At 41.0% G+C, this 23307-nt stretch overlaps 2 protein-coding genes across 4 annotated transcripts in view; one reads left to right on the top strand and one right to left on the bottom strand.

Moving 5' to 3' along the window:
* The first annotated feature begins 974 nt into the window (after window positions 1–974).
* On the top strand, window positions 975–15284 carry ccdc43 (coiled-coil domain containing 43). 3 transcript variants are annotated; one of them, XM_061905351.1, is made up of 5 exons: window positions 975–1198; window positions 6201–6294; window positions 9125–9291; window positions 9339–9411; window positions 14862–15284. In XM_061905351.1, exons 1-5 carry the CDS (start codon window positions 1025–1027, stop codon window positions 15047–15049), a joined length of 696 nt encoding a protein of 231 aa, XP_061761335.1. In that variant the 5' UTR covers window positions 975–1024; the 3' UTR covers window positions 15050–15284. The 3 variants fall into 3 exon arrangements, with proteins under 3 accessions (XP_061761335.1, XP_061761337.1, XP_061761336.1); XM_061905353.1 differs by having other exon boundaries at window positions 9367–9411; window positions 14862–15049; XM_061905352.1 differs by having other exon boundaries at window positions 982–1198; window positions 9125–9260; window positions 9362–9411.
* Window positions 15279–23307, bottom strand: part of moto (minamoto) — a 24989-nt gene continuing 16960 nt past the window's right edge. Inside the window, exons 6-8 of the mRNA XM_061905350.1 lie at window positions 20478–20606; window positions 20259–20421; window positions 15279–16159 (exon numbers count right to left, since the gene is read on the bottom strand). Of these exons, the coding sequence (XP_061761334.1) occupies window positions 15963–16159; window positions 20259–20421; window positions 20478–20606 (489 nt within the window). The 3' untranslated portion in view covers window positions 15279–15962. The remainder of the gene's footprint in view (window positions 16160–20258; window positions 20422–20477; window positions 20607–23307) is intronic.

Genomic DNA, 23307 nt, shown 5'->3' with positions numbered 1-23307 from the left:
CACATGGGGATTGAACCAGGAACCCTCAGGTTGCTGGTACAGCCACTCTCCCAACTTCGCCAAGCCGTCCCCCATTTTAAATCGGGGGCCACATGGAGAAAAATCTACTCCCAAGTGGTTGCCGGACTGGTAAAATCACGGCGCGATAACTTAAAAATAAAAACAACTTCAGGTGTTTTTCTTTGTTTAAAAATAGAACCAGCACATTCTGAAATTGAATTTTTTTTTAATGTTGTTGGGTTAGTTTGTTTTTACAATTACCTGTTGCAGTTATTAATACATGTACTTTATTGGTCGTAATTTATACTTTCTGAATGTGATAATTCAACTCATTGATGTTAATTTTCAAAATATCGAGCTAAAAAAATGATATCAAAATCAAATTTTTCTTTGCCATGAAAAAGGGACGTTTTTGTCATGAAAAAGGGAGGTTTTTGTGGTTGGTGCACTAATTGTAAGTGTATATTGTGTTTTTTATATTGATTTAATTAAAAAAATATATATATTTTTTCATAAAAATTAATAAAAAATTCTTCTGCGGCCCGGTGGTTGGTGACCACTGCTTTAAAGTCATGTCCAACAATTGCGACAACGATTTTTTTTACTGTCAACTGAGTATTTTTTTTTTTTTTTTTTTTTTATGATTTCTGCTGGTAATGTGTGCCTCTGAAATTTTTCAACACAAAAAATGTGCCTCGGTTTAAAAAAAAAAAAAGGTTGAAAAACACCGGAATATCGAAACTGGAAATTGTGACGTATCACGTCGTATGAACGCATGTTCCAAATCACCTCAAACTTAATAACACAAGCTGCCTACTTTAATACACAAGTCACGGAAAATGTTCCTTTTTGCGTATATCGCATCATTAAAAGGTGACGTTACCTGCCTGTGTGTAATCACGTCGTCGTCAGTGAGGGCGTCACAATTGAATGCCGTTAATGTTTGTTTTGTTTTGTTTTTTTGTACAGGCGAGAAACAGGACAGTCGCGTGCCGGTTAAGGACCCCCCCTTGTAAAAGCCGAGATGGCGGCGGCGGTAGCCGACGCCGGCGAGTTTGAAAGTTGGCTAAATGAGCGCCTGGACTCGCTGGAAGCAGACCGGGAGGTGTACGGAACATACATATTGGGGGTGCTGCAAGAGGAGGAAAGTGACGAGGATAAATGGGACGCGCTTCAAGGGATTTTATCCGCATTTCTGGCGAGTAACGACACACTCATGTGCAGCTGCCGCCTGTCTGTTATTCACCGAACTCTTCCTACTATTCTGACATTTCTACTATTCTAACACAAAGTACAGGCAATTGGATAAAAATGTAACATGGTGGTTGTCTTAGCTGGACCTCTCTACAGATTAAAGCTGCAGTATGATCAAATAGGTCTTGTTTTCATTCATCCATCTTCTTCCGCTTATCCGAGGTAGGGTCGCGGGGGCAGCAGCCTAAGCAGGGAAGCCCAGACTTTTCTCTACCCAGTCACTCCATCCAGCTCTTCCCGGGGCATCCCGAGGCATTCCCAGGCCAGCCGGGAGACATAGTCTTCCCAATGTGTCCTGGGTCTTCCCCGTGGCCTCCTACCGGTTGGACGTCCACGAAACGCCTCCCTAGGGAGTCGTTCGGCTGGCATCCTGACCAGATGCCCGAACCACCTCATCTGGCTCCTCTCCATGTGGAGGAGCAGCGGCTTTACTTTGAGCTCCTCCCGGATGACAGAGCTTCTCGCCTTATCTCTAAGGGAGAGACCCGCCACCCGGAGGAGGGAACTCATTTCGGCCGCTTGTACCCGTGATCTTGTCCTTTTGGTCATAACCCAAAGTTCATGACCATAGGTGAGGATGGGAACGTAGATCGACCGGTAAATTGAGAGCCTTGCCTTCCGGCTCAACTCCTTCTTCACCACAATGGATCGATACAGCGTCCGCATTACTGAAGACGCCGCCTGTCGATCTCACGATAAACTCTTCCCTCACTCGTGAACAAGACTCCTAGGTACTTGAACTCCTCCACTTGGGGCAGGGTCTCCTCCCCAACCCGGAGATGGCACTCCACCCTTTTCCGGGCGAGAACCATGGACTCGGACATCCATCCATTTTATTCCGCTTATCCGCGGTCGCGTCGCGGGGGCAGCAGCCTAAGCAGGGAAGCCCAGACTTTCCCCTCTTCCCAGCCACTTCCTCCAGGTCTTCCTGGGGGATCCCGAGGCGTTCCCTGGCCAGCCGGCAGACATAGTTTTCCGATTGGAGGTGTTTGGGTGGCATCCTGACCAGTTGCCCGAACCACCTCATCCTTTTTTTCATAAAAAAAAAATATGGAGGCACCCCACCAGCGGAAAAGGTTAAAAATAATAACTCCACCAGGTTGTCATGCCTTATTTTGACTTTGTTGTTGTGGTTTCCTGTGTTTTAGTTCTTGTCTTGCGCTCATATTTTTGGTGGCTTTTCCTCTTTTTCGGGTATTTTCCTGTAGCAGTTACATGTCTTCCTTTCTGCGATATTTCCCGCATCTGCTTTGTTTTAGCAATCAAGAATATTTCAGTTTTTTTAGCCTTCTTTGTGGGGACATTGTTGATTGCTCCACAGTAAGTCTTTGCTGTCCTCCAGCATTCTGTTTTTGTTGACTTTTTAGCCAGTTCTGTTTTAGTTTCGTTCTGCATAGCCTTCCCTCCCTAGGCGTTCGGGGGGTGGGGATGGGGGGCATCTTGACCAGATGCCCGAACCACTTCATCCTTTTTTTTTTTAATATTAAAAAAAATATATATATTCGGTTTCACCCCACTAGCGGTAAAGGTTAAAAAATGAAACTCCCAGGTTGTCGTGCCTAATTTTGAGTTTGTTGTTGTTTCCTGTGTGTAGTGCTTTAGATCCTATCTTGCGCTGTTATGTTGGTGACGCTTCCTGTTTTGTTGGCGTTCTCCTGTAGCAGCTTTACGCCTTCCTTTGAGTGCTATGTCCCCGCACCTGCTTTGATTTCGCAACCATCCATCCATCCATCCATTTTCTACCGCTTATTCCCTTTTGGGGTCGCGGCCAATGACTATTTAAGTTGCGCGTACGCTATACTTTTTTGTGGGGACATTGTTGATTGTCGTGTCATGTACGGATGTACTTTGTGGACGCCGTCTGCTCCACACGCTGTAAGTTTTTGCTGTCGTCCAGCATTCTGTTTTTGTTTATTATGTAGCCAGTTCAGTTTTACTTCAGTGGCTTTTCCTTTACCTTTTTTTAATTGTTGGTTTAATCTAGGGCTGGGTGATATGGCCTTTTATTAATATCCCAATATTTTTAGGCGATGTCACGATACACAATATATATCTTGATAGTTTGCCTTAGCCTTGAACGAACACTTGATGCATATAATCACAGCAGTATGATGATTCTATGTGTCTACATTAAAACATTTTTCTTCATACTGCATTAATACATGCTCATTTTAAACTTTTATGCAGAGAGGGAAATCACAACTAAGTAAATATAGCAAAACTGTATTTATTAAACAGTTATTAAGCAGTGGCACAAACATTTTTGTCATTTTCCAAAACAGAAAGTGCCATTTTAAAACCAGCTATGAGTGCACTTTTGTGCATGATGTCACTAAGATGACATATCAAAACAACACTAAATTAAAGTGCACTTTTTGCACAGAACGCCACTACGATTGTTTAAAACAAATAAAGTGCACTTTTGTGCATGATGTCACACAAGATATTTCTATAACTGTCAAATAAAAATGAGCTGCATAATAGGAAATCAAATAATGTATGTCTTTCGCTATGTTGTAGTTTCCTGCGGACGTTCTCTCCTTTTTTTGTTAACTATTTTTTCATACATGTTGATCTAGAAATAGTTGCTTTGGCATTTTGTGGGTGTGTTACCAACAGAGATGTTGACATGCGAGTTTCAAACACTCCTTATTCTCTAGTGGGTGACTTTTCAAATGATGCTACATTAGCAGTGGTGCTACTTTTTGTAGCAACACTTTTGCCGCATAATTGTTCATCTTCCCGCTTAAAGCCAACCACCGCCAGACAATGGACCCCGTGCTGTTTTTCTTGGGAAGTCTGTCCATCTGTGTTGGCCCTGCGATGAGGTGGCGACTTGCCCAGGGTGTACATCGCCTTCCGCCCGATTGTAGCTGAGGTAGGCGCCTGGGCCCCCCGCGACCCCAAAAGGGAATAAGCGGTAGGAAATGGATGGATGGATTTAATTCTTCCTTCATTTGTTACCAGATTCGCACCTTCTTTCTCTCGTATAACCACCCGCTCCACACCGTTTAAGACTCCCGCCCCCCCATCTGCCGGCGCAACGCGACCTAATACGCATACACGAAAATGCGCAAGTCCATAGTCACCTCCAGTGTTGCTTTGTGTGCAAGTTCTTAAATTTAACTGATCTGAACATTTATCCAGTGTTGTGGTATTTCAATTCACTGGAATCCAGTGCGCTGTGGGCCTTTTGTAGTGGATCACACCTGAGCCATCATAAATTAATAAAATCTTTAATAAACACGTGAAATTACAACATGTGACATAGAACATTTTACAACAGTCAATCTGGGATCTAGATATCCGGTCACGACACTCCTCACTCTTTTGCCTTCACCTTCATTGTCCATTCCTTTTTGATGACTTTATATACTCCGAACCGAGACTTTGAGTCTGCGACACACATGGCGGACAGTAACTGCTTTGCCAGTCCAAAAAAATGTGCTGTTTTCCGTAGTCTTTCCTCGACGGCCAGGTAATACAAAGCACATGCTACCTTTTTTATCACATCCACGGGAGCTTGCATTCTTGTTGTGTCTTCTCCGACAAACAGACAAAGTTTTTTGGTGCATAGAATCACCGTTGACCCGGACATTCGAAAGTTATCTTGCCGTCTGAGAAGTGTTGTATCTGAAATAGCTGCAATTGCTTTGTTTTAAGGCAGGGGTGCCCATTACGTCGATCGCGATCGACTGGTCGATCTCGGAGGGTGTGTCAGTCGATCTCAAGCCAGGCATCAAAAAATAGACATAAATCATACCAAGACTTCACTTTCATCCGTTGTTTGACATTCTCGGCACCCGAGGATCTTGTGAGATGACGCTGGCTGCTGCGAGCTCATATTTAAGAAAAAAATCACTAACAGGGTGGACGCAGAGAAACACATTTTATTTCTAGAGACTCCGTACCTACTGTCAAAACTCTAAAGACCGACTGCACAGTTCCTGTCTTCACCATAAAAGACCTGTTTCATCCTGCCTGTGCTAACGAAATAAGAGTCTCAGAAAGCTAGCGTGCACAAGCTAGCAAGCTACGGAGTTTGATGCCAATGTATTTCTCCCCCGCCCTCAGCGACCGCTTTCTCACTTGCTTGCCCACCCGCACACTCACTGACGTCACTCACCTGCTGCCAGACATTAAAGGGCCACACACATATGCTACTCTCATAACAAAGTGTTTAAAAACGAGTATGCAAGTTGGACAAATGAGATGCCAAATCCAACCACTTTCATGTGGTATTGGACAGAAAGGAGGACTTTTTTTTTCCTCCATTTGAAAATGCGGACGTTATCAGCACCACTGTCTAATTCCAATCAATGCAAGTCATCAGAATCAAATACACCAACTTATATTCTTGTCTTCATGAAAGAAAGGAATCTATGTGTGTTAAACATGCTTGTATTATCATTAAACACCATTAACTTGTTAACAAAAATGTCTCTTTCATAAATAAATAAATATAAATTATAAATAGGAATGAGGTAGATCTCCTCGACTTGGTCAATTGAAAAGTAGCTCGCCTGCAGAAAAAGTGTGAGCGCCCCTGTTTTAAGGTATTCATGTATGATTTCCACAAGCGTCTGTACAGACGGAAGGAGAAACACGGGCATGTCTGGATGACTCGCTTTCATATTTCTAGTGGTTAGTTCGGAGTAACGAAACCGCTTTATTATGAAACTGGATGTGGCGCTTTCTTTCTGACATCACTTCCTCTCTGGAGTCAGTTTGTAAACGATCAATGAGTCCATACAAAGCTAAGAGCCGCAGATTCAAGAAATACACGGCACACTTAACCTATGTAAAAAATGATCCAAGAACGGGGACCTTATACGTTAGTTTAGTGTGGCTGAAACAGGGCTTAGGCTAAATAATTATTCATTTAAGGTGTTATCAGGCTTAGTGGAGACAACCTAAGATGTGCATGTTGTATATTCAACGTGTAGGGTGACGACACCTTGGAGGAGGTCTGCAAACAAATCATCGACCAGTGGGCGGACTTCTGCAGCCGCTCAGCAAACAAGAAGGACGCTGGAGACGGTAATAATTTTTATATTTGTTAATTTATCCATTATAAGTAATTGTTATTAGGATTTGTCAATTTTTACCCAGCCACATGTTGCAGCAGCATCTCAAAGTAGGGAATATGACTGAAAGTATGCCAAAAAAATGGCAATCAAGGATGAACTGTACTTTTGTCTATTGTTCACAATCCTTTTGTAAGACAAGAACTGCAGCATATTCATATCACAGACGCATCACAACGTTCCTTTTTCCCGAACGACACTAGTAGTCGTATCAGACTACTGTATAGACTACTGTATATTTCAGAGTATAGGTCGCTCCGGAGTATAAGTCGCACCTGCCGAAAATCCATAATAAAGAAGGAGAAAAACGTACAAGTCACACTGGAGTATAAGTCACATTTTTTGGGGAAATTTATTTGATAAAATACAAAACCAACAATAGACATTTGAAAGGCAATTTAAAATAAAGAATAGTGAACAGCAGGTTGAATAAGTGTACGTTATATGACGCATAAATAACCAACTGAGAAGGTGCCTGGTATGTTAACGTAACATATTATGGTAAGAGTCATTCTAATAACTCTAACATATAGAACATGCTGTATGGGCGGCTTAGCTCGGTTGGTAGAGTGGCCGTGCCAGCAACTTGAGGGTTGCTGGTTCGATTCCCGCTTCCGCCATCCTAGTCACTGCCGTTGTGTCCTTGGGCAAGACACTTTACCCACCTGCTCCCAGTGCCACCCACACTGGTTTAAATGTAACTTAGATATTGGGTTTCACTATGTAAAGCGCTTTGAGTCACTTGAGAAAAGCGCTATATAAATATAATTCACTTCACTATACGTTTACCAAACAATCTGTCACTCCTAATCGCTAAATCCCATGAAATCTTACACGTCTAGTCTCTTACGGGAATGAGCTAAATAATATTATTTGATATTTTACGGTAATGTGTTAATAATTTCACATATAAGTCGCTTCTGAGTATAAGTCGCACTCCTGGCCAAACTATGAAAAAAACTGTGGCTTATACTCCAAAAAATACGGTACTTTGAGACGGATAATCATCAGGACCTTATATTTTTTAGCCTGACTATGTGGAAAATGAGATGCAAGTTTTAGAATGTGTGCGCTAAACAGACCCAGCTTTAGCAAAACACTAAGCATCATACAGCATTATCGCCAACTGCTAAACAAGATATACAAAATACGAACGTAATAAAGCAATCGGGTATTGAACAATGTCTGCTCTCACTGGGATGTTGGTATCTTCTCGTTTAGCGGAAGATTTAATCAATTCTCACAAAGGGTTAAAAAAAATGTGCTGCAAACGTGCGTTAAAGGTTGGATGTCAAAGTTGATCGACTTCTGCTCAGTGGCGTTGTGGTTAGAGCGTCCGCCCTGAGTTCGGTAGGTCATGAGTTCAAACCCCGGCCGTGTCAAACCAAAGACTATAAAAATGGGATCCATCCTCCCTGCTTGGCGTTTAGCATCAAGGCTAGGAATTGGGGGTTGAATCACCAAAATGATTTCTGAACGCGGCCACAGCTGCTGCTCTCTGCTCCCCTCACCTCTTAGGGGGTGGAACAAGGGGATGGGTCAAATGCAGAGGGTAATTTCATCACACCTAGTCTGCGTGTGACTATCAGTGGTACTTTAACTTAACTATTTACCACCTAAATTAGTTCTTCAACAGGGTTCGTAAATCGAAAAGATTGTATAGTGAAGCAAATTTTTCAATAAACAATGTAAATTTGAATAACTGGCTCCAGCCTCGACCAAAGTCCACATTTTATTGCGTTTTTTTTACACTTTGAACACAAGATAAAGCACTGTTTATCAAATAAACATACCAAGGGGTTGATGGATCAGCTTTCTGTTTAACAACAAGCCAAAACGACGACCATAAGCTGAACTGTCCTATGTATGCGCTGCACACACATACTTCCCTCAGGTGGCCTCACAAACAATCAGAAATCACAAACATCCTTAACTTTAACAGTTTATAAATAAATTAATAAATGGGTTGTACTTGTATAGCGCTTTTCTACCTTCAAGGTACTCAAAGCGCTTTGACATGGGTTGTACTTGTATAGCGCTTTTCTACCTTCAAGGTACTCAAAGCGCTTTGACACTACTTCCACATTTACCCACTCACACACACATTCACACACTGATGGAGGGAGCTGCCATGCAAGGCGCTAACCAGCACCCATCAGGAGCAAGGGTGAAGTGTCTTGCTCGGGACACAACAGACATGACGAGGTTAGTACTAGGTGGGGATTGAACCAGGGACCCTGGGGTTGTGCACGGCCACTCTCCCACTGCGCCATGCCGTCCCAAAGTAAGTTCCAAGGTAGAGGTGTAGTTTATGGCCACAACCTTCTACTATCCAAGTGAGAGGCATGATTAGGTTTAATCCAGATTTATTTTTTTATTAACTCAAGAAACGATGCGGCAGCTTAGTATGTAAACACTGTAGCAGCATCAGCTAGTTGACTTTCTGTGATCACGGTATCACTAAAAATAGTTTGGTTGCATTAGCCTTTATAGTAATAATATCAATAATAATTGGTTAATATTCAGGTCATAAGATATAAATAGGGTATTGTTGGCAAATTATTATTTATTTTTTTTATAGGGTTTTGGGCAGAATAGAGTACTCCCATTATTACCCGCATTGTTAGCCACCTCATACTTGTTGTATTTAACGACATAGAATGCATAAAAAAACAAAAGTGTTCTTGTCCTACATAGGGATTGTGAATGATAGGCACAATTCCAAACAATGTGCAGTTTCCTTTTCATTTGTTAAGCACGCATGAATGCTTTTTCTCTGCCAGTCGAGGTCCAGGCCATCGCCAGCATGATGGAGAAACAAGCCCAGATTGTAGTGAGACAGAAAGAAGTGACGGAGGAGTCCAAAAAGAGGAAAGAGGCCCTCCTGGCGCAGTACGCCAACGTGACGGACGGAGAGGAATATCCTCAACGTTTAGCGACATTTACTATGGTACCTTTTAAGACGAGAAGCTTTCCATTACTGAATTGTGATGCCAGTTTTTTGCCTTAACTGTGAACACTGAAGGGGAAGACGAGGAGTCTCCAAAAGCCATCGCCGGACAAGAGAAGTGTATCCTTTCTAAGGTGATGTTGTCCTAAACTACTGCACCGTCATTAATGTGATTGCTCTTGTAGTTGTGGTTCAAGACAGCCGGCACCTTGCACAAAAAAAAAAATCCTAAAAACGACTTAAAATACGACTGGAAATAATCCCGAACAATCGCGGTAATAAGTGATTCTTGGAGGAAAAATCCCTCCTTATTGGCAAAATAAGAACGCATTTGAAAGTGGCCTTCATTCTGCTACAAGGAGATAAACACGATGAAAGCACCATGTGTTTTTATCTATGCACTCACACACAAACAGTAGAGGCCAAACGTTGTGACACACCTTCTCAATTCAATGCGTTTTCTCTATTTTCAAGATTATTTATCTTGTAGATATTCACGGAAGGCATCAAAACTATGAATGAACACGTGGGGTTATGCACTTGACAAAAAAAGGTGAAATAACTGAAAACGTTTTATATTCTAGCTTCAAAGTAGCCACCCTTTGCACCGATTACTGCTTTGCACACTCTTGGCATTCTCTCGATGAGCTTTGAACACACCTGTGGAGTGAAAACCATTTCAGGTGACTACCTCTTGAAGCTCATCAAGAGAATGCCAAGTATGTGCGAAAAAGTAATCAGAGCAAAAGATGGCTATTTTGAAAAAACTACAATATAAAACATGTTTTCAATTATTTCACCTTTTTGTGTTAAGTACATAACTCCACATGTGTTCAGTCATAGGTGTGATGTGATGTGAAGTGAATTATATTTATACAGCGCTTTTCTCTAGTGACTCAAAGCGCTTTACATAGTGAAACCCAATATCTAAGTTACATTTTTAAACCAGTGTGGGTGGCACTGGGAGCAGGTGGGTAAAGTGTCTTGCCCAAGGACACAACGGCAGTGACGAGGATGGCGGAAGCGGGGATCGAACCTGCAACCCTGAAGTTGCTGACACGGCCACTCTACCAACCGAGCTATACCGCCCTACCAGGTGTGATGCCTTCAGTGACAATCTACAATGTAAATGGGACGGCGTGGTGCGGTGATATAGTGGCCGTGCGCAACCCAAGGGTCACTGGTTCAATTCCCACCTAGTATCAACCTCGTCACCCTTGCTCCTGATGGGTGCTGGTTAGCGCCTTGCATGGCAGCTCCCTCCATCAGTGTGTGAATGTGTGTGTGAATGGGTAAATGTGGAAGTAGTGTCAAAGCGCTTTGAGTACCTTGAAGGTAGAAAAGCGCTATACAAGTACAACCCATTTATTTAAATACTAATGAAAACAAAGAAAACACATTGAATGAGAAAGTGTGTCCAAACTTTGGCCAGTATTATATGTCATTTTTAACAATAATGTCAGGAATTACTAGTCTGTGCGAGAGCGATGGAGGAGAATGTGAAGGAGCTATAAGGACACAAGTTAAATTAAGTTTCACTTTCAGTTTTACGTCACGCTAAAAGCGGGTTGACCAAGGAGCACAAAAGGCGATGAAGTGTTGGTACCTCTGTTGTTTGTACCTACTCCTATTTTGCTAAACGTCAGTTCCAGTCACCCCTCTTCAATTTAGACAGCCTTAGATAAAAAGCATCTGGGAGGACTCTGCTCCCCGAAAAGGGAGAATTCTAATATGATGAGCAAAGCAAACTGGTCATAGTCATGTCTGTTACATTACGAATGAACAGGTGTGAGTCCGTCCTTACTAGGGGTGGGAATCTTTGGACCTCACGATTCAATTGCGATTCAGGAGCGACGATTTCATTAAAAATCGATTATTGATGCATCTTTGAATTGTATATATTGATGTAGTTTTACATTCCTTTTAACTAAATAAGCGTTTATCACTTGCCACTTTTAAAAACCGTGCATTTTTAATAAGAAACAGTTATATTAATTCCCATTATCACTGTTCAAAATCGGGACATAATTACTTTATTTACAACAAATAATCGTCCATGTCCGAATTGCGATCCTTCTAAAAATCGGTTATTTCTCCCACCTTGAGTCCCTACAGTTTGAAATTACAAACATTAACCCAACCCTCTTTAGTAGGGTTGGGTTAATGTTTACATATTCTCCAATGCTGGTGCCACTGCCAGATTGGAACTTTTTGAAATGCTGACTAATACTTTGGCTTAAGCATGGTTTTAAAACAAGAAAAAGATAGAAATCATGAACAAGAACAATGTCTTTTTTTTATGGCATAGTGTGACATGCAAATTGAACAGAATTGTGGGAATGTACAAAAAATACTGAAAACAAGTTTTACCGTACAATTGGAACAAAACTGATGATGCACAATTGTGGCAATGTAGTTCTGCTACTACGATGTTTGCTAAAAGACTATTTTAGCAGCGCATTGATAGCATTGAGCTAATGCTAGCTTACGCTGCTATCGTTGACACTATAGACATCTTATAAGTAAACGCAGCATTGGCTGCTGTGACACGAGAAATCTGGCCGCCATCTTGAAGTGGTGATGAGGAGCCGACGAGCAGCCTAAACTGACGGTTGACAGGTACAGGGTTTCCCGCAGCGCTTTGTTGTTAAGGCGGCTTAAAGGCCTACTTAAATGAGATTTTTTTTATTTAAACGGGGATAGCAGGTTCATTCTATGTGTCATACTTGATCATTTCGCAATATTGCCATATTTTTGCTGAAAGAATTTAGTAGAGAACATCGACAAAGTTTGCAACTTTTGGTTGCTAATAAAAAAGCCTTGCCTGTACCGGAAGTAGCAGACAATATGCGCGTGACGTCACGGGTTGTAAAGCTCATCACATTGTTTATAATCATAGCCACCAGCAGCAAGTGCAATTCGGACCGAGAAAGCGACGATTTCCCCATAAATTTGAGCGAGGATGAAAGATTCGTGGATGAGGAAAGTTAGAGTGAAGCACTAAAAAAAAAAAAAACAAGGCGATGACTCCAGGCGACTGCAGTGTGAGCGATGCAGATATTAGACACATTTACCAAGATAATTCAGGAAAATCCCTTATCTGCTTATTGTGTTAATAGTGTTTTAGTGAGATTATAAAGTCATACCTGAAAGTTGGAGGGCTGCGGTGAACGCCAGTGTCTCTGAGAGAAGCCAATGGAGGAGCCAAGATCACAGCTGCCTTTTTGACAGCTGCAGGTGGAGGCTGCATAATCCACTCAAGTCTCTGGTAAGAGCCGACTTAATATCACAATTTTCCCATCCAAAAACTTGCTGGTTGACTTAGAGAAACATGTTCGCTTGGCAACAAACATGTTAAAGCTTCACAACAAACAAAGAAACACCGGCTGTGTTTCGGTTGCTAAAGACAGCTGCAATCCACCGCTTTCCACCAACAGCATTCTTCTTTATAGTCTCCATTATTATTTGATCAAATTGCAAAAGATTCAGCAACACAGAAGTCCAAAATACTGTGTAATTATGCGATGAAAAGAGACTACTTTTAGCCGTAAGTGGTGCTGGGCTAATATGTCCGCTACAACCCGAGACGTCACAAACACGCGTCATCATTCCGCGACGTTTTCAACAAGAAACTCAGCGGGAAATTTTTAATTGTAATTTAGTAAACTAAACCGGCCGTATTGGCATGTGTTGCAATGTTAATATTTCATCATTGATATATAAACTATCAGACTGCGTGGTCGGTAGTAGTGGGTTTCTGTAGGCCTTTAACAACAAAGAGCCACCGGCTAAACCAGGGGTAGGGAACCTATGGCTCTAGAGCCATGTGGCTCTTTTGATGACTGCATCTGGCTCTCAGATAAATCTTAGCTGGCATTGCTTAACACGACAAGTCAGTGTTTTTCAACCTTTTTTGAGCCAAAACACATTTTCTTCATTGAAAAAATTCCGAGGCGCACCACCAGCAGAAAACATTTAAAAAATTAAACTCAGTAGCCGATATTGACCCAAAAAAATTGTTCTCGCAATAGCTCTTGTCTCCATGTAGGTATCCTGTCAAGCCGTAACTTATTTTTAGTTTTTTCGGTGTTTTCCTGTGTGACTTGCGCTCCTATTTTGGTGGCTTTTCTTTTGTTGGTATTTTCCTGTAGCAGTTTCATGTCCTCCTTGAATGCTATTCATCGCACGTGCTTTGTTTTTACAATCAAGACTATTTAAGTTGTGCGGACGCACTCCTTCTTTGTGTGGACATTGTTGATTGTCATGCCATGTACGGGATGTACTTTGTGGACGCCGTCTGCTCCGCACACTCAAAGTCTTTGCTGTCGTCCAGCATTCTGTTTTTGTTTACTTTGCAGCCAGTTCAGTTTTAGTTTTGTTTTGCTTAGCTTAAATGCTTTTTCTTAGCGGCACTCGCCTTTTGTTTATTTTTGATTTAAGTGTTGGATACGTTTTTACCTACATGCTGCCTCCCGCATATTGTGATCACGACATACCATGTTCCCGACATCTACAAAAGCGATTAGCTACCTGCTGCCACCTACTGATATTGAAGAGTATTACACGCTTACTCTGCCAAGCTCTAGACAGCACAGACACTCAATAACAGCACATTTCGTAATTATAGTTACAGGTTTGCAAAAAATATTATCAACCCAATTAGGTGAACTTACATAATCTCTCCCACGACACGCCAGACTGTATCTCACGGCACTAGTGTGCCGCGGCACAGTGGTTGGAAAAACACAGCAATAAGTAATGAATAATTCCGCAGGTTATCACAGTGTTAAAAATAACAAAATATAAAACATTCTCATACATTTTAGTCCAGCCATCCGTTTTATACCGTTCCTGTTCAAGAAGTCGCATTAATGGTAAGAACTATTTTATTCATTAGCTTCAGAATAACAATGTTATTAAAAAGAAGAAGATACTTACTATGTTCTTAAAATGTTGGTCTTACTTAAAAATGCACCCATTTATTTTTATTCAGTGTTAAAAATTATTATATGGCTCTCTCGGAAATACATTTTATAATATTTTGCTTTCATGGCTCTCTCAGCCAAAAAGGTTCCCGACCCCTGGGCTAAACCAAAGTCTTAAAAAATATATATATATATATATATATATATATATATATATATATTTATTTATTTATTTATTTTTTTGTCCCGTCTAGCTTCTCAGGCAAATCAAATAGTTGATGTAGATGCCCATATCGGACTAAGTGCATCATATTAAAATATGTTTTTTAGTTTTTATTCTAATTAGGGTCCAATAAGCCCAAATGGAAAAGAGAAATTTAAAAAAAGCATGTAAACAAAGGCCTTAAGAGGTTAATTTAGTGCCAATATATTAATAACGAGGCACCAATAGTTCTTCAGTCTGGTTAACGTTTACGTCGGCACCAGCACAGGTGCAGTATCGAGTTTCCATACCCCTTTCTAGTCTATAGTTGGAAATGAAAGGTGAAAATAACGCAGCGTCTCAACTGAGAAAATGTGGTGGACGATTCCACACTATCTCTCTTTCCTGTCCACCGTTCCTGTCCCTTGACCCAGACCTGTCAGCCATGTTCAAGAACACCAACGCGGTGGAGGTCCTGAACAGACAAAAGCAGAAGCGGGATCAGGCCCGCGAAGACGCTCAGAAGAAGAAGGAAATGGACAAGATGCAGAGGGAAAAGGACAAGCTGGCCAAACAGGACAGGAAGGAGAAAGAGAAGAAGCGCACACAGAAGGGTGAACGCAAAAGATAAAGCGAGAGAAAGGACTTTTGCGCGTGCGTGGGAAAAGGGTCGGCAAGACGAGAAGCACTTGAGATGATGTGCTTGTGTGTGTTCCTGAACGGGATATCTATAACAATTCTGTTTCTGAGATAATTAGACACAATTGCCTTTTGTATGGTTAAGACCTTTTTTGACTAAGATTACAAGAAAACAAATGAAAAATGGTGTTCCACGTCTTTTTCAAGTAATAAAATATTTGGAGCAATTTCAATTTGTTTTTAATGTAGAAAGTGTACAAACATGTAGAATGAAAAAACAAACATTGTAACCGCATGAAACAAGTAACTGGAGCAACAACAATTAGCATCTGAACAACTGAGCTGCCAAATTTTAACGTCAAAATGACAAACAAATTAATAATTTTTAAGATTTGATTCACAAGGGTGTCGGAAATATTCGCGGCCGAGATAAAACTGCAGGATTTGGTTGGTGGTCACTTCATATATTCTTGTTCCAGTTCACTGATAGCATTGGTAATAATACTTGTTCCCAATGGGAAAACAACTGTGTATGGATTAAAAAACAAATCATTCGGATATTTGATCCAACTTTTTTTTTTTCCAATAAGTGGTGTATTTAATTATGATTCAAATAGTGATAAGAAATAGTTAGCGTTGACTCTAATTTTTCAATAAATATTAAAGAAGCACATAAATACTGTCTTTAAATAAAGTTGCGATGGATTAAGACAAATTTAGTGGGGGAACTTCACAATGGATTACAGTCCGTCCACTTGGAGCTGAAAGTGTCAAAGCAGCAATTCTGTTCTGATCACAAATGTTTTAGGGTGAGTGCATGAAGCTGCTGTCTTGTGTGAGAATGAATTATTTTGCAATGGCTTTTCAAAGAACTATCCACGCACGTAACTCTTATTTGATGTCCACTAGATCCTAAAAGAGTAGCCCTCGTTGGGAGACGAGGGGCAACTGTGTGAGTGGGTCTCTTCCCTGTTCAGGTCTTGGTGGTCTGGCCTCCTGACGGGTTCTGGCAGACTCATCTGAAGAGCGCACCACAGGGCCGTACGGAGCTTCCTGGTGGCCGCCGCCAGCTCCTTCAGGGCAAAGACCAGCAGCACGGTGTCTAGGAAATAAGTAAGGTAAACTGTTTTTTTTTTTGTGGCTTTTTATTAAAAGTGTTGGAACAAAGTACAATAGAGATGTCCGATAATAGCTTTTTTGCTGATATTCCGATATCGTCCAACTCTTAATTACCGATTCTGATATCAACAGATACCGATATATACAGTGGTGGAATTAACACATTATTATGCCTAACTTTGTTGTGATGCGCCGCTGGATGCATTAAACCAGTGGTCCCCAACCACCGGGCTGCGGGCCGGTACCGGGCCGTGGCCCGATTGGTACCGGCCCGCAGATTTTTTTTTTTTTTTTTAAATCAACATAAAAAACACAATATACACTTACAAATAGCGCACCAACCACAAAAAACTCCCTTTTTCATGACAAAAACGTCCCTTTTTCATGACAAAAAAGGACACCCGGCCGCGGGACAAATTATTAAGCGTTGACCGGTCCTCGGATACAAAAAGGTTGGGGACCACTGTTATAAACAATGTAACAAGGTTTTCCAAAATATATTAACTGAAGTTATGGAAAAAAATACCAAAATGGCACTGCCATATTTATTATTGAAGTAACAAAGTGCATTATTTTTTTTTTAACATGCCTCTAAATAGCAGCTTGGAATTTGGGACATGCTCTCCCTGGGAGAGCATGAGGAGGTTGAGGTGTGTGTGGGTGTTAGCAGGGGGGTGTATATTGTAGCTTCCAGGAAGAGTTAGTGCTGCGAGGGGTTCTGGGTATTTATTCTGTTGTGTTACGGTGCGGATGTTCACCCGAAATGTGTTTGTCATTCTTGTTTGGTGTGGGTTCACAGTGTGGCGCATATTTGTAACAGTGTTAAAGCCTATCTTGCCGATTGTATTGTACCATATGTCCCGGCAAGAAATCTCGGCTTAGTGATTCCCAGAGCCCAAAAAAAGTCTGTGGGCTATAGAGCGTTTTCTATTCAGGCTCCAGTACTCTGGAATGCCCTCCCGGTAACAGTTCGAGATGCTACCTCAGTAGAAGCATTTAAGTCTCACCTTAAAACTCATTTGTATACTGTAGCCTTTAAATAGACCCCCTTTTTAGACGAGTTGATCATTATCCATGCGTTTGTTACGTCTCGCCTCGATTACTGTAACGTATTATTTTCGGGTCTCCCCATGTCTAGCATTAAAAGATTACAGTTGGTACAAAATGCGGCTGCTAGACTTTTGACAAGAATAAGATAGTTTGATCACATTACGCCTGTACTGGCTCACCTGCACTGGCTTCCTGTGCACTTAAGATGTGACTTTAAGGTTTTACTACCTACGTATAAAATACTACACGGTCTAGCTCCATCCTATCTTGCCGATTGAATTGTACCATATGTCCCGGCAAGAAATCTGCGTTCAAAGGACTCCGGCTTATTAGTGATTCCCAAAGCCCAAAAAAAGTCTGCGGGCTATAGAGCTTTTTCATTTCGCGCTACAGTACTCTGGAATGCCCTCCCGGTAACAGTTCGAGATGCCACCACAGTAGAAGCATTTAAGTCTCACCTTAAAACTCATTTGTATACTCTAGCCTTTAAATAGACCCCCTTTTTAGACGAGTTGATCTGCCATTTCTTTTTTTTTTCTCCTCTGTCCCCCTCTCCCTTGTGGAGGGGGTCCGTTCCGGTGGTCATGGATGAAGTACTAGCTGTCCAGAGTCGGGACCCATAATGGACCGCTCGCCTGTGTGTCGGTTGGGGACATCTGTATGCTGCTGTTCTGCCTCCGCTCGGGATGGTTTCCTGCTGGCTCTACTATGAGCGGGTCTCTCGCTACTATATTGGATCCACTTTGGACTGGACTCTCACGGTTGTTAGATCCACTATGGATTGGACTTTCACAATATCATGTTGGACCCGCTCGACATCCATTGCTTTCGGTCCCCTAGGGGGCATATGCGATCCTCTCCAAGGTTTCTCATATTCATCATTGTCACTGTCACCTACGTCCTACTGGGGTGAGTTTTTCCTTGCCTTTATGTGGGCTCTACCGAGGATGAGACACTTGTGATTTAGGGCTATATAAATAAACAATGATTGATTGATTGATTAAAGTTGTTTATACGGCCACCCTCAGTGTGACCTGCATGGCTGTTGACCAAGTATGCCTTGCATTCACTTGTGTGTGTGAAAAGCCGTAGATATTATGTGACTGGGCCGGCACGGCACGCAAAGGCAGTGCCTTTAAGGTTCATAGGCGCTCTGTACTTCTCTCTTCGCCCGTGTACACAGCGACGTTTTAAAAAGTCATAGATTTTACTTTTTGAAACCGATACCGAGTATTGTGTCTAGAATGTTGACAACGAAGATTAATGTATACATTTTTGGGATAGGGCTGTAACAACAAAACGTTGAAAAAGTGGAGCAATGTGTTTCAGAATAATTGTATTTAGTTATCACAAAACTGTGTGTCAATAAGTTCCCGACGAGAGGACAAAAGCTGTCTTTGATCTTACCGAGAAGGCTTGCAAAACTCTACTGTGTAGGATGCGAAGCAACATGAAGGTGTTCTGTTTCTTTGATGTATTGTAATCCACAGAAAGATATTGTCTTGACCCGAGATCTATAAAGCGGAGAGGAAGCAGGGCCTGACTCCCCTCCAGGCACTTTTTCTTTGAACTGTTTGTAATCAAAGACGGTGGCTGTTTACGACCCCCCTCCCTTTGAAACCGCTATTGCCATGTAATCAGGGAAAGTCCAAATAAAAGTACAATCTTTCGTCAGAGGGTGGAACACTTTACAAGGGTACAGGTGTACGCATTTCTCCTCATTTAGGCCAAATGTTATCCTGTCTCTGTTTAATTCCTTGCTTCTTGTCTTGTTCAATAGATGTCATCAGTGTTTGAACCTGACAATGTGAATAATTTCTGGATGCACTGAGTTTTCCTGCCAAAATCATGTAGATTTTAGAATGTATGAAATGTTTTAGGAGCAATAGATAGATAGTAGTTTATTGATTCCTTCAGGAGAGTTCCTTCGGGAAAATTAAAAAGAAGTGTGTGAAAAGCTGTGGAGGGTTTTATAAAGACTTTAAATGCATATAATATTCATATAAAATAGATATCCTACTTTGCGGAGAATGAGGTAACACTGTACAGAGGTTTACTTCTTTTTACACTTGTAAGACACCTCAGAATGTGACAAAGAATGTATGAAATGTTTTAGGAGCAATGGAAGTGTGTGAAAAGCTGTAGAGGGTTTATAAAGACTAAATGCATATAATATACATATAAAATAGATATCCTACTTTGCGGATAATGAGGTAACACTGGACAGAGGTTTACTTCTTTTTACACTTGTAAGACACCTCAGAATGTCAAAAAGAATCAATGAAATGTTTTTAGAAGCAATGGAAGTGTGAAAAGCTGTAGAGGGTTTATAAAGACTTTAAATGCATATAAAATTCATATGAAATTAGATATCCTACTTTGCGGAGAATGAGGTAACACTGGACAGAGGTTTACTTCTTTTTACACTTGTAAGACACCTCAGAATGTCAAAAAGAATCAATGAAATGTTTTTAGAAGCAATGGAAGTGTGTGAAAAGCTGTAGAGGGTTTTTAAAAACTTTAAATGCATATAATATTCATATGAAATAGATATATCCTACTTTGCGGATAATGAGGTAACACTGTACAGAAGTTTACTTCTTTTTACACTTGTAAGACACCTCAGAATGTCAAAAAGAATGTATGAAATGTTTTAGGAGCAATGGAAGTGTGAAAAGCTGTAGATGGTTTATAAAGATTTTAAATGCATATAAAATTCATATGAAATAGATATCCTACTTTGCGGAGAATGAGGTAACACTGGACAGATGTTTACTTCTTTTTACACTTGTAAGACACCTCAGAATGTGACAAAGAATGTATGAAATGTTTTAGGAGCAATGGAAGTGAGTGAAAAGCTGTGAAGGGTTTATAAAGACTTTAAATGCATATAATATTTATATGAAATAGATATCCTACTTTGCGGAGAATGAGGTAACACTGGACAGATGTTTACTTCTTTTTACACTTGTAGGACACCAGAATGTCAAAAAGTGCGACACGTGAAGCGTGTAACTGGCTTTTTTTTTTACCTTTGTCCTCTGTAGGATGAGGTATGTGCCGCTGACGCTGGGCCACGTTCATAAGCTCCAAGACACAGGAAATGGCCATGTGGTGATTGTTCAGCGCCGTGCAGACGTTGGCGTGGAGCGGTGCGTTGCACAGGCACTCCATTTTATACAGAAGGCACTCCACCTGCGACGTCACACAGAAATGAGATATTTTCCCCTTTTGGAATCGAGTTGACTCACCCTGGATTGCTCCCTCTTTTGGTTAAAGAGGAGGTCCTCCACTTTCAAGGGGTGCTCCAGAGGTCCCCACAGGTTGGTGGCAGATAGCGTCCATTCGCCCGGGAATGCTTTGGCGAGAATGACCTCGGTCTGAAATGGACAACCAATCAGAATGTGACACGTAATGCTTAGTCTATTGCTTGGATGTTACTCACGTCATGTCCCGCACATTAAATATGCGTGGTGCTGTTTTCTCAACGGGTGCTCAGCGCCATTTAGCCTTTCTCGAAAAAAAAAATGCCCTATGATTGCGTTTTGGCTGTACAAACTTTTCAGATCGAGAAAAGAATAAATGGTTCTTCAGAGTTTCTTGAGAGTAGGCTTGGGCGATATGGACCAAAACTGATGTACCAGTATTTTTAGGCTAAATGGCAATATATATGGTATATAACGGTATATAATTTTAAACAAAATGTACAAAGTGTTTAATCTAATCCAGGGCTGGATCAGGCTTGTGAACAGGTTTTATCCGGCCTGCGGGATGAGTTTCATTAGCATAAAAATTAACCTGAAAAATTTGAAGAAAAGAAACAGCTGTTCTAAATGTGTCCACTAGATGCCACAATAGCAATTATTTGTATCTTTGTAGATCAGGGGTCGGGAACCTTTTTGGCTGAGAGAGCCAAGAAGCCAAATATTTTCAAATGTATTTCCGTAAGAGCCATATAACATTTTTTTTAACACTGAACACAAACGCTTGCATTTTTAAGAAAGACCAACATTTCTAGAGAGGTCTCTTATTCTTTGTAATAATATTGTTATTCTGAAGCTAACTGTGGAGGGGCGTGGCCTGTGAGCCTGCAGCGAAGCGCGGTGTTGCCAGGACAGGCCTCGAATTCAGCGACAGATGCGTAGACGGCCCACCTGGGCCTTTTTATCTGATCACCTGTCGCTATGTTATAAGCAGCAGCCAGGAGGAGAGACGGGCTTGGGGCTAGAAACCAGAGCGCGAGCAATATTGTAACCTTGAAACTGGTTCTCATGTCAGTGCTTGGTGGTCTGAAGAACCCTCTGAAAGGCAAGCGCCACACTAACCAATGATAAATAAATGACTTCTTACCAACTTATTGAACATAAAAATGCATGACAATATTTTATATTTTGAACGTTATTTTTAACACTGTGATTACAAGTGGAATTATTCATTATTTATCGTGTTAAGCAATGTCAGCTCAGATTTATCCGAGAGCCAGATGCAGTCATCAAAAGAGCCACATCTGGCTCGCGAGCCATAGGTTCCCTACCCCTGTTGTAGATGATGCTACATATGTACAAATTAATCCACATATTAGTACATCAGTCAAGAAAAATGATCAAACTAAATAAATAACATACTGTAACTTGATTTTTATTTTATTTTGATTGATTAAAAAAATTAACACCAATGAGTTGACTGATGAACTTTATCACAATTTATTCAGAAAATATAAATAACGTCAAATATAGATAGAATACTATTGACCGCAACGTGTAAGTGTAAAAAAAAACCAACAACATTAAGATTTGTACAATTTCAGAATGTGCTTGTTTTATTTTTAAACAAAGAGAACAATCCAAAGTTGTCTTTATTTTTAAGTTATCATGCCGCGATTTTACCAGTCCAGTAGTTTCTCCATCTGGTCCCCGATCTAAAATGAGTTTTACACCCCTGCTTTAAACTCAAAACCACATTACTGTAACTAGCATTGTTCTGAAAATTACTTCTTTTTTTTTTTAAAGTAATAAATTATAGTTACACCCTGCGATGAGGCGGCGACTTGTCCAGGGTTTACACCGGCGACTTGTCCAGGGTTTACACCGCCTTCCGCCCGACTGTAGCTAAGATAGGCACCAGCAACCCCAAAGGGAATAAGCGGTAGATAATGGATAGATGGATGGAATTTGTTACTTGTTACTAGAAATAAAGTTGATTACTAATGGAATTACTCTTTCATAAATGTAATTAACTACTAAGAAAAGTAAATAATGCATTACTTAAAAAAAAAAACGTTAAATGTCAGAATGATTGTATCTAAGTTATCACATAACTTTGTGTTTCAATGAGTTTCCGGCGAGAGGACAAAAGCTGTCTTTGATCCTACCAAGAAGAAGGCTTGTGAAATTCCACTGCGTAGTATGGGAAGCAACATGAAGGTGTTCTGTTTCTTAGATGTATTGTAATCCACAGAAAGACTTCGTCTTGACCCGAGAACTACAAAGCGGAGAGGAAGCAGGACCAGATTCATCTCCAGGCGAACTTTTGTTTGAACTATTTTACAACCTCTTCTTTGAACTGATTTACGACCTTTTCTTTGAACTGTTGTAATCAAAGGCGATGGCTGTTTACGAGCCTGTCCCTTTAGAAACAGCTGTTGCCAAGTAATCAGGGAAAGTCCAAATAAAAGAGGAGGCGTACAATCTTTTGTCAGAGCATGGTGGAACTGTACAAAGAGTACAGTCCAGACGTTTCTCCTCATTGAGCCAAATTTAATTATGTCTGTTTAATTCCTTGCTTCTTGTCTTGTTTAATAAATGTCATCACTGACATTAAATATGTTGAAAGAAGTTTATTAGAGTAGTGTATGCGTGTGCTTTTAATAGGCGGTGTCTGTTCCCAAGTGATGTCAGTGAGGGTTTATTCTAAACTGTTTTTGTTAGCTCTAGCGATTAGCAGAGGAGCCGTTCCGCATTCAGCGGAAAGCCAAGGTTAGACTTTGAACTCGAAAATGAAAGCGCACATTGTAATAACAAACACACAGGAGGGTACGGTTGTATTTTTGCCTCATTCCTGCGGGAATCCTGCATGTGACTA

This window comes from Nerophis ophidion, linkage group LG07, assembly GCF_033978795.1.
Source record: "Nerophis ophidion isolate RoL-2023_Sa linkage group LG07, RoL_Noph_v1.0, whole genome shotgun sequence".
NCBI classification, from domain to species: Eukaryota; Metazoa; Chordata; class Actinopteri; order Syngnathiformes; family Syngnathidae; genus Nerophis; species Nerophis ophidion.
The sequence above is the reverse complement of the archived record's forward strand: the minus strand, read 5'-3'. Positions and strand labels throughout refer to the sequence as shown.